This window comes from Aptenodytes forsteri, unplaced genomic scaffold (genome assembly GCF_000699145.1).
Source record: "Aptenodytes forsteri isolate BGI_AS27 unplaced genomic scaffold, ASM69914v1 Scaffold329, whole genome shotgun sequence".
Taxonomy (NCBI): domain Eukaryota; kingdom Metazoa; phylum Chordata; class Aves; order Sphenisciformes; family Spheniscidae; genus Aptenodytes; species Aptenodytes forsteri.
The window spans coordinates 303,166-315,463 of NW_008796200.1; the positions used below are offsets into that span (position 1 = coordinate 303,166).

A 12,298-nucleotide genomic window follows, 5' to 3' on the forward strand; every position below is an offset into this window, starting at 1 on the left:
GGGTACCTGTTGAGGGTCCCTGGGGCCCAGAGTGCCCCCCAGGGAGGCTAAGCCGTTGGGCAGCCTGAGGACCTCAGGGAGGAGGTGGCAGTGGCACTGGCAGTCCCTCAAGGCACCCTGGCCAGCACAGGACAGACCTGGGCCCCATCCCCCCCCCTCCTTTCATGGGACACCCCAAAGCAGGTGTCCCCATGGGCAAGGATGGGGTCTGCCATCATCACAGAGCCAGAGCGTGTAGGTCCCTCCGTCATTCCTCCCTTTGGGGATGATCCCTCCAACACAGGAGCCTCCAGCAACCCTCCTGGGCTGGGTGAAATGAGCTTGGAAAAAGGAGCTTTTCACCAGAAATCCTGGCTAGGTTTCACCTCCACCCCTTGCTTGGAGTTTATCCCCTGCCGCCTTTCCAAGGTCTGCAACAAAGTGCTCACGAGCCTGGAGACTCTTTTTCTAGCCAAATAAAAAAAGAAATAACAGTGACAGTGCAAGGGGTTAAGTGCTGCCCTGGTGCACCAGAAATATAAGAGCCTGCTGCTGGTTGCAATTCACACCTCAAAGTCATTTGAAAGTCAGGCACAGCTGCTCTTGGAAACACCACGAGCCCAAGCCTCACTGCTGACTGAAGGTCACAAGTTGCTCTGATTTCCCAGTGAGTATCATGACAGAGAAACAGAGAGTGATAGAAACAAACCTAGAGAGCAACCAGCTTGGTTCACTGTTGGTGGAAACTGCTGCGCTTACCCAAATCTCCCTCCCACTGCCCCAAGGTGAGTCCATCTGACAGCCGTGGGTCTGGAAAGAGCGAGAAGCGTGGACAAGTGTGCTCGATCCATTGCATTAGACGCAGCACCAGTGTGCAACCGTCCCAGGAGCCCCACATACAGTGTGGCCGTCGCGCAGCCGTCCCACTAATTCTTCTGTTTCTTCTCCCGCCGGCAGGAGCAAGCCATCGCGTTTTCCGTGATGTCCGCGTGCTTCCTGATACCAGCAGCCTGGATCATGGCACACGTGGAGCACTACAAGCGCAGATCAGATTAAGAAGCGGCAAGAACAACCTGCACCCCATTGAGAGCAGAAGTATGAGTGAAGATAAAACCACAGATCTTCACTGGGAAGGAACCGTCTGAGTTTGTTCATTAAAATTCACATTAGCATTCAGCATAATGGCTTGTTGGTTTTGCTTCAACCGTGTGCTTGTTCGTAGGGGAATAGATCTGTAATCCTGCTGTTGGACAGCACGCTGTCCTAAAGGCGGTACTCCTTTGTAAGTTTGCAGCAGGCTCCCGCAGGGAGGCATATTTCCCACTGGAGCTTTTACCTTGTACAGTTGCAGTGAAGCACAGGGCAGATGCCAAGGAACCACTCACAGCACTAGCAAGGAAGCAAAATCAAGTTAAATTCCTAGCAAGAAAATACTCAAAGGCTGTAAGTGACATTTAAAATGGTCTGCGGTCTGGGTGCTGCACATCTGACTTTTCTTCCTGCATGAAGAACCTCTCCACCCCCCAAACACACACGAAATTTCCTAATTTGCATTATGGAAGCAGACAGCCAGCACTTGCTCCCACACAGGAAGGTTTGGGTAGCAAATAATACGTCCAGATATCTTGGAAAAACCTCTGGAACAACTGTCATAATTCACTTAGACTGCAGATCTTCAGTGACCTGCTGAAAAATTTACATACAAGTGATCACTCCCCACAGTACAAGAGGGTTGTCAAAATACTCTCAGGAGAAGACTTTAGTGCCGTTTCAACAGTTAACGCTTCAGGTTTTTTTGATACTCATCTAAAGCGATAGCAGCCCTAAAGACTTTAGTGCTGTTTCAACAGTTAACGCTTCAGGTTTTTCTGATACTCATCTAAAGCGATAGCAGCCCTACAATGCATTAGCTTTGCCGCACAGTCGGCATTTCATTTACTCCTAACTTGCGGTGACATGACACTACTAAGGAGGCTGTACTTTTTTAAGCCTTTTTCCTGTCCTTAGCTATAAAACAAAGGAAACATTTTCCTGATCAGAACGCTTGTCTCCCCCACATGCTCTTCTGAAGGCAGTAAAAGTGACATCAGGAATGAGCTTTGAAAGACAAGATGAAGCAAGAACTAGGGAAAGTCAAATTGCACAACACAGGAGGAGAAAACAATGTGGTTCAATGCACACTCCAACGGCTGAACAAACAAGGGCAGTGCAAAATGATAAAACTGATGGACTGGACATGAAGAGGCAGGCATTCAGAACTGAACAACTCCAAACCAGGAAGAAATTTAGGCCAGAACTGATTGGAGAGGCAGAAGGGTGGAGGGTGACCAGGGTCTGGGTATAGGGTCTGACAATTTGATTGTTGTTGTTGTTCTTAAAAAGCTTAAGTCTCCCTTGCCTGAAGCATCTTTGCACCCGCAGAGCAGTCTAGCATCAGCCACCTGCTTTCATTTTTTCCCCGTGGCTGGCATTAAACCCTGAGAGTCAAGACAGCAAACTAGAAAAAGCACGCAAAGTATAAAAATTCCAGTAGTACAGTTTGTTAGAGTGACACCAGAGAATCAAACTGATAACTAGAGCTCTCGAATCACAGCAGTAATCAAACTGGCGCTGCGAAGCAAGAACTGACCAGGGATACATTGGCAGCAGCATTTAAAAATCCACTTAAATCCCAAGGAATTTAGCCAGGTATGTGAATATGACTCCGTTCAATTTAAAGTTACTGTTATAAACCTTAGTGTAGTTTGCTATTACCGCCTTATAATTAGGAGTATTATGCATCCAAATGGATACTTGGAGGCAGCCTCCAGTTCAGATCTGCATTTGTTTCAAATTCTCAAAGCGCGCAATCATCTTCCATCCCCATAAAGACATCGCAGCAGCAGTAGAGCACAACAATTACATTACAGAAAGCTTTTAAAGTAGCAGTTGTTAAGAGGCAAAAGCAGAACAAAAGCTTGTTGTCTCGGCCCTTATTTAGGCCTTTTCAGTCAGTAATGCTTCCTCAACTTGAGAAAAGGCATCAGGACTACAGCTTCCCACAAAAGAAAAGAACTTGACAATAAAGTACATAAAGTAAATTACACACTAATCTCACTGGTGATTAACAGACTGTTTAAATCGTCTTGTTCTTGGACAAGGGGTTTTTGTAACATGAGACTTAAAAGAAAGCATATTTCTAAACAGATCAGAGGCTCAACTGCAAGTTATGAAGACGACCGACGCAGAACTACAGAAAAGGGAAGGCAGAGAAGTTTATTCCAGCAATACTGCTGCACCTCACTTTAGCACAAAGTGTTTGCAAAAGCCAACCACCCCCAAAAGTATACAAAACCACATCCACTAAACAGTAATCCTGGAAAACACCCTTTGATGGAGTAAACGCTTCCTCTACTGCAGATGAGGAGGAGGGGTCGTGGAGAAAGGGGGCAAAAGGAGAAAGATGATTTCAGTAATGCTGCCTTTTGGCTGCTGCAGGGGCAGGGGGAGAGACAGGTTACCGGGGAAGGTCATGCCCTCCTAAGGCCGATACCACTAAGTAATACCACATATTGGTCAGGCACCTCTCTAGCATGTTTTCATAAAGGAGCTTCTGCTAGCCCCTTTACCCGGCAAATAGCTTCCACTCCCATAACATGCAACCAGCATCACATCCTCTCACAACAGTTTGATAACAAGACTGATAAATCAACCACTGCGGAGCCTTTGTTCTCCTTTTACGAGAGCAGGATGGGAGCTCTCATGATCAGTGCCACTAATGTTAGCGCATAGGGAAATCTTGACTCCAAGCACCAAAGGGTTACACAGCAAAAGGCCACTTACTCCTCCGAACAAGCGTCAAAAAGCTGCTCTCCCCTCTGCCCACCCACCCCCCTTCAATATAATTCAGTACAGAGTCAGTGGTCTGAGTGCTGCTAGCGTCAGCAGCAGTAGAAATTACTCTCCCAGGGGTAGTGCAAGGTCCTCTATGTTAGGATGTCATGAGCTTGGTGCTCCACCAACATCTCCATGCTCCTCACGTCTGTGCACCAGAACTCCAGGCGGTCTTTCATTCCTTTGATCTGCAAGGCAAGCCCACAATAACTTTAATGCCTCAACTACTGGAAATACCGATATTCACCTTAAGGACAAACACTTGGGATCCCAAACAACTACTCAAAACCCCATACATCTAGAAAGATGCTACTTAACATCTTTTACCATCAAAATGGCCATGTTTAAAGTTAAATCGAAATGCACAAAAGGAATTGTTTGCAGCTAGTATTTCATGTACTGAATTTTTTTTAAAGGTAAAAGGCACCCTATACAGTCTCCTAAAATGTTACAAGGATGAACTTGAAGGTGCTGAGCTTCTCATCTTTATCACCCTGAACTTCTCTCTTCCCAAGACAAGTGTGCCACCTACAACCCAGAAACTCCAAGATTTTGTTTCATGCATTTAGGCTTGAAGCAGCCACACAGATGTCTGCATCATTCTGGAAAACACAGTCATAGCATTTGTGTTTTATGGTGGTTTGTGTGGCTTTCAGAAGAGAAGTGTCACTAATATCCTGTTCTATCTCCTGACAGGTTTCTAACTACTTACTGCAAAACACAGCTACAAAACGCTCCATATACCCAAGGTAAAAGCTAAAGGTGGCAATGTAAAAAAGAATGAGGAAAAGCTGATATACTTCCTCGTTTTCCAAGCATCTTAAGAAGCACTAAGGAGACGTTCTCAGTGACCCTTCACAGTTAATTTCCAGGTCACTTCACACACCAAAACAAGTTAGTGCTGCCTTAATATTCAAGCTGGTCGTTACCTGTTGTAAATCCAACACGCGTGGTTGTACCCATGTCATGTGCACCTTCTTATCGACTTCATCGATACTGCCCTTTACCAAGCCTACCGAGAGAGCCTTCATCACCAGCAGTTCCACCTAAAAATAAATAGTAATTCAAGGAAACAACTGAGAATCACCCAGTTTCCCCTGAGATGAATAAAACCTTTAAATGGCACTAGCTTTTGGAAGACTGTGTACTATACACAACAAAATCAAGAGCAGCTGCAGCCTCTCTCACACCCATCTTTTAGGTTATAAAACTGCCTTGAGACTCGACATCTAAATATACAGGAGAGATTTCTTTTCCCTACGAATGGATTTATTTTCTTTTCTTTTCTCTGAAATCCCCGGAAGAACAAGGTAATTGGAAAAAGTCAACATGGATTTACCATGGGTAAGAAGTGCTTGACCAATATGATTGCCTTTTTAAATTAAATAACTTGCTCAGCAGTCGAAGAGAGCGCCGTAGGTGCCCTGTACCTTTCTTTTAGCAAAGTGCTCAACAAGACCTTCTACCACATCCTTGTTGACAAGGCAATCTACAGCACAGACAGAACCACCACAAGGTGAGTGGAAAATGTGCTAAACCACCGAGCTCAAACATCAGAGGCTTGAACAGGCAGCTGGTTATGAGTAGTGTTCCTTAGGGGTTGACACTGGGTCTGATACTAGTTAACTATCTTTAAGCTAGCCAGATGACAATTTCACAATGACACCAAACTGGTAGGGAGAGGTAGGTGTGCTGGAAATAAGAGCTACCATGAAGAGAGACCTCAATAGATTGGGCTAACGTGAATCGCATGAAGTACAGTGAAGATAAGCATGGAGTCCTGCACCTGAGACCAAACGACCACAAGCAACAGGACAGGCAGAGGTCTGACTGGCTGCGGTGATACTATATACTCTGAATATACTCAGCAGAGTATCCTCTGATGGAAAGGAGCAGAGTCTGGGGGGGACAGCAAACTGTGCAAGAGCCAGGGGCGTGCCCCTGTAGCAACAAAGGGGAACTGTCCCCTGGTCTGCATCAGTAGGAACGCAGCCAGCAGATCGAGGGATGTGATCATTCCACTCAGCACCTGTTGGAGCATACCTGCAATACCGTGTCCAGTTTTGCATGCCCCCCCTTTCAGTTTAAGGGGGGCACTGCAAAACTGGAGAGAGTCTAGCCAAGATTAGGAGGCTGAGAACTTGACATTATGAAGAAATTTTATCTGTTCAGCCTAGATAAGAGGCAGCCTGGGGATACCTCATCACAGTCTTCCAGTGCCTAAAAGGCAGTAACACAGAAGGTAAGAGGTACTGTTTTCACAAGGATGCAAGGTGAAAGGACAAGAGACCACAGGCAGGATTTACTTCAGCGAGGATTCCATCTGGATAACAGAAGAAAATTCTTCACCATGAGAAAAATTAAACATCAGTGACATTTCCCCTCGCTGGAAATACTCAAGACAGCTTGGCAGGGCCCTGCATAATCTAATCCAAAGGCCTGCTTTCAAGAGCATGTGGGAACGGATTACCTAGAGCTCTCTTCCAACTTAAGACTATGACTAAGAATCTTCAAAAATTTATTTGCCAAGAAACAGGAGCATCAAGCAGTTAATTCCTTCTTAACAAAGAAAAAAGTTCTCCAAATGCACAAGAACAGGGGAGAACATTTCTACTTAAGAGTTCACCTATGGGAGTACGTCTATCCAGACACTTGTAGATCTTCAGAACTTAGACATTAATAAGTTTGTCTAAACCTGAACTCACCTCATTCACAGTGACTTTGGCACTCTTAGCAATCTCTTCAAAAGTGAGCTGTCTGTGATTGGCTGGTCGGGTGAAAGTCATCTGAATTCAAGTAAACAAAACAAAAAATAAATCCCACACAGTTTTAGTTTTTTCCAACAGTGCGCACAGCTTCCCTCGTACTGCCCTGCCGAGCTCTCAGTCTGCAGTAGCAACTGCATTTGAAGTATTTTGATTAAATATGAGAAAGAAAAATGCATTTACATCAGCAGAAAGGAGTAGTACCACTCCCTCCTCCACACACACCTTGCTGCTCCACACAGATTTCTAGGCAACATAATCTCCAAATAAAGCAGATCAATCTGTGTTGAAACATCTCAGTGCATACCAAATCCCTACACAGTACCTATAGGTGGTAAAACTCATTCACAGTAAAACACTAGAAGTGGAATATATATATACACATTAACATACACAAATATTGGTATGTGGGTGCGTATAAACATACATCATGCTCCAGAGAACTCAATATTTAAGTTTTTGAAACAGATCCAGGGCCACGGAGGTTTATACACCAGTATTATTTGGTAACAACAGAGCCAAAGCCTTCAAGTGACAGGAAAAACTGTTTAAATGTTTAGGGTTACCTATCTGGGAAAGGATTTTCAGTCCTTAGTAAACAAAGATTTTAACTGTGTTTTAGAAATCTTTGTTATACTAGAACACACTTTAAGACTTATCATTTCAGATACCATCCTCAAGATACAAAGCTTGCTCTTTTCTTCCCCACCTCCATATCCTGCCTGAAAGAGCACACCCTTGAAATTGCAAACAAGTAGTACACCACAAGGCTTTTTTTCCTAGCGGTCCTTGCCTTTTGGCACCACCTAGAGGCAAAATTTGCAGTCAACTATTTATACCCACGAGTTTCTGTAAGAGGAGTGAATGAATGCACCCAGCAGAGAACAGAATATTCAGCAGTACTACCCCCACCAAAAGGCAGCTGGAGCAGTCCCTTTCCATTTCCCACATTTAACACATCACAGTTCTCAGCTCACCTCCATAAGACATAACAGTTGAATCTTCTGCAGCAGAAGTGCTTCATTTGCAGCCAGATCTGGCTGTAAGAGGATAAAATGGAACAAGTTATTACTTCCCCTGCTCCCCCCCGGGGGAGAACAGCATGCTACACAAAGTTATTACTTCCCCCGCTCCCCCCCCGGGGGAGAACAGCATGCTACACACAGGAGTAAGCCACGTGGGGACCCACTACCCTCATTTACGAGGGAGGAGGCCATTACAACCCACCCACTACCTGGTAACGGTTCCATAAAACAAGTCATAAGAACTGCACAATTAAATGCAGCGCTTCGCAAGGCAGGCAACCTTTTACCAAAGGCCAGAGCCTCGCACAAGTGGACGTACAAGTCGACCTGTAAATTACTGCTATATCAGTAATTTCTGGTATAGTCAGCGTAGCTAATATCCAACACAACTGTTTTCCTCAAACTTCCTAGAACACAAGGGAAAACCACTATTTTACATCGGAAGCAGTTTAATACTGGGAGTGAATGGCATTACGGAAATTAAATCAGAGATTATCTTCCTGTGCAGGACTGCATGCCGGCTTTGTTTGCTTTCCCCTTGGATCACAAGAGATTTCTCTTTACTTCTTTCAATCAACCAGACACAGAGGAAAGCCAAAAGAAAACTAATGATACATATCAAGATGAAAGAAACATTACTACTTCTATGATTAAAATTATACCAATGCACCGGAGTCAGGAATTCTTAAGGTAAAGGTCTACAGAATCTAAGTGTCCTCTGTAAATACTGAGCCTAGGCCTTAAGCAATATAGCAACTCATTCACTCACCTGCTGACCCCACGCCGACTTCAAAGCCTGAAATGTCTCTACGTTACCACTGTTGAAGGCATAAAGTGTGTCAATCAGCCACTGCCGATCAGTGTTTCTCAGGGACTCCAGAACGGGGTGCATGAGCTGCAGAAACCAGGCAGGACAGCGTTAATAAGGTAAAATGAATTCCTGATACTCAACGAGTGAAGCAATGCAGCATCAACTTACCAGCTCCCCAAAGTTATAAACACCTTCTCCCAGGAGCCCTGCCAGTCCCAGGGTAAAGGCTCTCTCCTGCTGCTCTGATACTGAAAAAAAAAAAACCAACACCCCAACAAATAAAAAACCCCAAAACAACAAAAATAGTTTGGATGAAGCAGCAGTCTAAGCCCCATCAACCCCTCCCTCACCTTCCTCTCTGTGCCTGTATTAAATCATTCTCAGCCCTCCTTCTCATCCTCTCCCAAGCCTGAAATTCAGAAGCCTGCAGTAACCACAGCAGTAGCACAAAAGAGCCACTTTTTGAATCTATATTAAAGATTTTTGGGAACTAGAACAAACTATCCCTTCTGGTGGGGACACTTCTCCCCTCCCATCACTTCAACGCAGCTTAGGAGCAGAATCCTACTCAGCCATTCTTCTTGTGGGTTCTTCCCCTTTCTAGCTAGATCCTGGCGCAATCACGGCAGATTCAAAATAATGTTGAGAAAACCTGTTCTCCGCCAGTGCATTTACTTAGATTGAAGTGATGAAACAGAGAATGAAAACTGGGACTTTCTATGCTCGGCAAAGGAAGAGTTACCCGGCAGATCTTTAACATCAATGCATCCCAGAAACCGCAGAGCGTCCTTATAGTAAGAGGCGTGGTTCCCAATCGTCTGGTAGTACTTGCTGGAGAGATCATAGAAGCGGCTGTGAACTGAAGTCACCCCAGGGAGATTGTTCAGCATCTCCTCAACCTCCTCAATGGTCTCCTAGAGAAGGGTGAAAACCTGTTTGTTACAGGCGAAGGTACACCTCAAACACGCGTCCCCAGCCTTCTAGCTCACCACTGAAGGGTTACAGCATTCTTGTGTGGTCCAGAAGTAACACCCACTCAGTAGAAAGCAGATGAGACCACAGTCAAAGCCACTACCACAGTATTAAAAATAAAGCAATGGCATTCTTCCTTTATGTAGTAGTTAGGTTAAAACAAAAACCCCAAACCCCAGAAAAACAATCCTGCAGTTATACTTACATACATATATATATACTTATACCCAAACCCATCAAACTTTGTGCTTGCTCTAAGAGACAAAGCTGCACTGCATGAGAAAAAACTCATCTTAGCTTTAAGAGATGGTTCTCAAAAAAGCCAAGAGATGAAATAAGCAACACGCTTAGCACAGGAAACGATACACTAATTCAGTCATCGTTAGCAGCTCGCCAACAAGCGGCATATATACTGCTGAATTCATGAGACCCTCTAAGCTGCGAACTGGAATATATCAAGATATTTTTTCCCTCTCTTCCGAGCTGTGCACACCGACAGTTGCAGTGATCAGCTGCAGGCCACCCATAAGCAACAGCACCTCAAAGGCTACATGCATCAGAATCTTACTGAAACTTCAGAGATTTGGCCATAAGTACCATACACGCATTTTTACGGCCTACAAGATGTAAAGCAGAACCACAGGTCTTCCTGGAAATCCCAGGAGCTGCAAATTTATCATCTTCTCATTCAAAACTGAGGCACAGACATGCCCATGCTGTAGTAACTGCTGAAGTGTGTCACAGTGCTCCAAAATATCCGAACGCTTGAACTACTCAAGTCATCACCTCACCTTGGTGACCTGCAGGTCTCCAATGTTCAGCTTGAGCGCCCCAATGGCTGTTTTACACAAAATGACAGCTTCATCACTGCTTTTTACCTGCAGTTACACAAAGATACACGTTCAGAGAGTGTTACCCTTGCAGCCAGGTAGGCTCTTGAAACCTAGACTGTGCTGGCTGCATTTCATTTGTTAAGATGTTCCTGCATTAAAATACAGAGCTGTTCACCAAGAAAAAGAGTAGGTATTGTCCAGCATAGGTTTCAACATACACATATCTGCCTCTTCAGCTATACCATATATGCTCATATGCAAAACGATTCCTATAGGTGGACTACCAGAAAAAGCAATTTCAAAAATACCTTTTCTCGAGTCTTTTCCAGAAAAGTAAGGGCCACATTGGGATCTGAAGTAAAGGGAAAAAAAAAAAAATAGGCAGCAATATCAGGAATTCCCGTGGAACTAAATCTCAATCTAGAAATAAATCCTTTTACAGGATTCATGAAGACTGGAGTATATTTGTTCTATAGCGTACCGCTCAACCTTCAAAAGGTGCTACTATCGTAGGCCGGGCTTTCTGCCCATCAGCCGTTTCTCTAGCGAAGCAGCAGACCTGCTACTCTATGTAGCGGTAATTATTTAAGCTCTTTGAGTTAGTGCTTTCCCTTTTCAATATACCAGAAAGACAATAGCTTAACATTGAAGATTTAGCTGTTACTATTAACTAGTCAAATTTCATAGGCATCAGTTGCTAAAAATACCGTAAGTAACAGGTAAGGACACTTACCTGTCATCTGCCTGACTACATGAAGAATGATCTCTACCAGGGACAAGGGGTTCACCCTAGAGCAAAAAACTCATCGTCAGAACAGCCTTAGTCAACGGTAGGTTACCTAAAAACCTCCAGGCAAAGAAACTCACCTGTGTTCAAACTCACTGATGAAGTTCTCATACAGCTGTAGGCAGAAATATCAACAGTCAGGGCAAAAGGATATTTCGTTTCAGCTACGACACTCGCTTTTCACTGTATCCCAACTCATTTTTCCAACAAATTAGTGGGCATCCAACTACACCGTACAGAATCCAGGAGCCAAAAATTGCTCATTTTAGATAATTCTATCTCTGCAGTCTCCTTCCAACTGCAAGGAGTGATTCAAGAAACTCACGAGCTAGTAGATACTACAACACAACGCCTCCCTGCTACGGGCTGGCCTGGTGCATGTCTTCAGTTATCACTGTACAATAAGCACCGGCCTAAAGCTTTCAAATTTCTCTTTGCACACACTCGGAAAAGAGACTGTCTCTAGAAACCCACAGCTCTTTATCATGGAAGTAACTATCTCCTGGGGAACAGAATTTTAACCTAAAAACACAAAGGAGAGCAAAAATACATGATTACTTGTGGCATAGAGAGAACATGCGACTCTGGGCCGAGTATGCTGTTATCTTCATAAATGGAAGAAGTTCCCGGACAGTGGGTGAAATAACCTACAGAATACTTTGAAGCATTTGTGAACACCTGACAATCCATCCTACACTTGCAGCTGCAAACCCCTTGTTACAAAAGGAAAAGGCTCCCCCTGCATGCCCGCCCACCCCCCCCCCAAATCTTAAGTGAATGAAATTAAAGAATCCTTTTGAAGCTTCTGAAATTGACACATTTAACTCTAGCAGAATTTTCACACACCTACCAAATCCTGCACACTCATACCTAATGCATAAACCCCAGAAAGCTGAATTCACCTAGTTTAATAGTTCTCCAGAGATAAGTCACATGCTGCTTATTTTTCACTAGTACAAGAACACCATCACTCGCCTTCACTACGGAAAGATAAAACACTTGGGAACAATCAAGCACGTCACCTTGATGAGTCCATCTCCTTGGGCAAAGCAAGGGTCCTGAACAAAGTCCAAAACTTGCAGAGTCAGCTGGTGCCAGAGTCTTAAGAAACAAGAAGGCCACTCAGTGAGTTCACACTTTATACCAGCTCCTCAACTCCTGCCATATCCTACATTTCACACTCGAAGTCTGTTGAAGCCGCCTGTCCCTGCGGCTGCTGTGATTAATGACAGAGACAAAAACCGGTGGCAGAG

The 12,298-nt window shown here is 44.4% G+C and overlaps 1 protein-coding gene and 1 long non-coding RNA gene across 2 annotated transcripts in view; one reads left to right on the top strand and one right to left on the bottom strand.

The window, feature by feature from the left end:
* The window catches only part of LOC103906282, a 2,559-nt gene extending 1,401 nt beyond the window's left edge, over nucleotides 1-1,158 (top strand). Inside the window, exon 2 of the long non-coding RNA XR_657993.2 lies at nucleotides 937-1,158. This is a non-coding gene — a long non-coding RNA (uncharacterized LOC103906282). The remainder of the gene's footprint in view (nucleotides 1-936) is intronic.
* Nucleotides 1,159-3,209: 2,051 nt separating this feature from the next.
* PSMD13 (proteasome 26S subunit, non-ATPase 13) overlaps nucleotides 3,210-12,298 on the bottom strand; it is an 11,571-nt gene continuing 2,482 nt past the window's right edge. The window contains exons 2-13 of the mRNA XM_009288171.1: nucleotides 12,068-12,146; nucleotides 11,126-11,160; nucleotides 10,992-11,047; nucleotides 10,567-10,610; nucleotides 10,217-10,303; nucleotides 9,196-9,367; nucleotides 8,622-8,701; nucleotides 8,412-8,537; nucleotides 7,595-7,657; nucleotides 6,558-6,638; nucleotides 4,782-4,898; nucleotides 3,210-4,040 (exon numbers count right to left, since the gene is read on the bottom strand). Coding sequence (XP_009286446.1) covers nucleotides 3,945-4,040; nucleotides 4,782-4,898; nucleotides 6,558-6,638; nucleotides 7,595-7,657; nucleotides 8,412-8,537; nucleotides 8,622-8,701; nucleotides 9,196-9,367; nucleotides 10,217-10,303; nucleotides 10,567-10,610; nucleotides 10,992-11,047; nucleotides 11,126-11,160; nucleotides 12,068-12,146 — 1,036 coding nt within the window. The 3' untranslated portion in view covers nucleotides 3,210-3,944. The remainder of the gene's footprint in view (nucleotides 4,041-4,781; nucleotides 4,899-6,557; nucleotides 6,639-7,594; nucleotides 7,658-8,411; nucleotides 8,538-8,621; nucleotides 8,702-9,195; nucleotides 9,368-10,216; nucleotides 10,304-10,566; nucleotides 10,611-10,991; nucleotides 11,048-11,125; nucleotides 11,161-12,067; nucleotides 12,147-12,298) is intronic.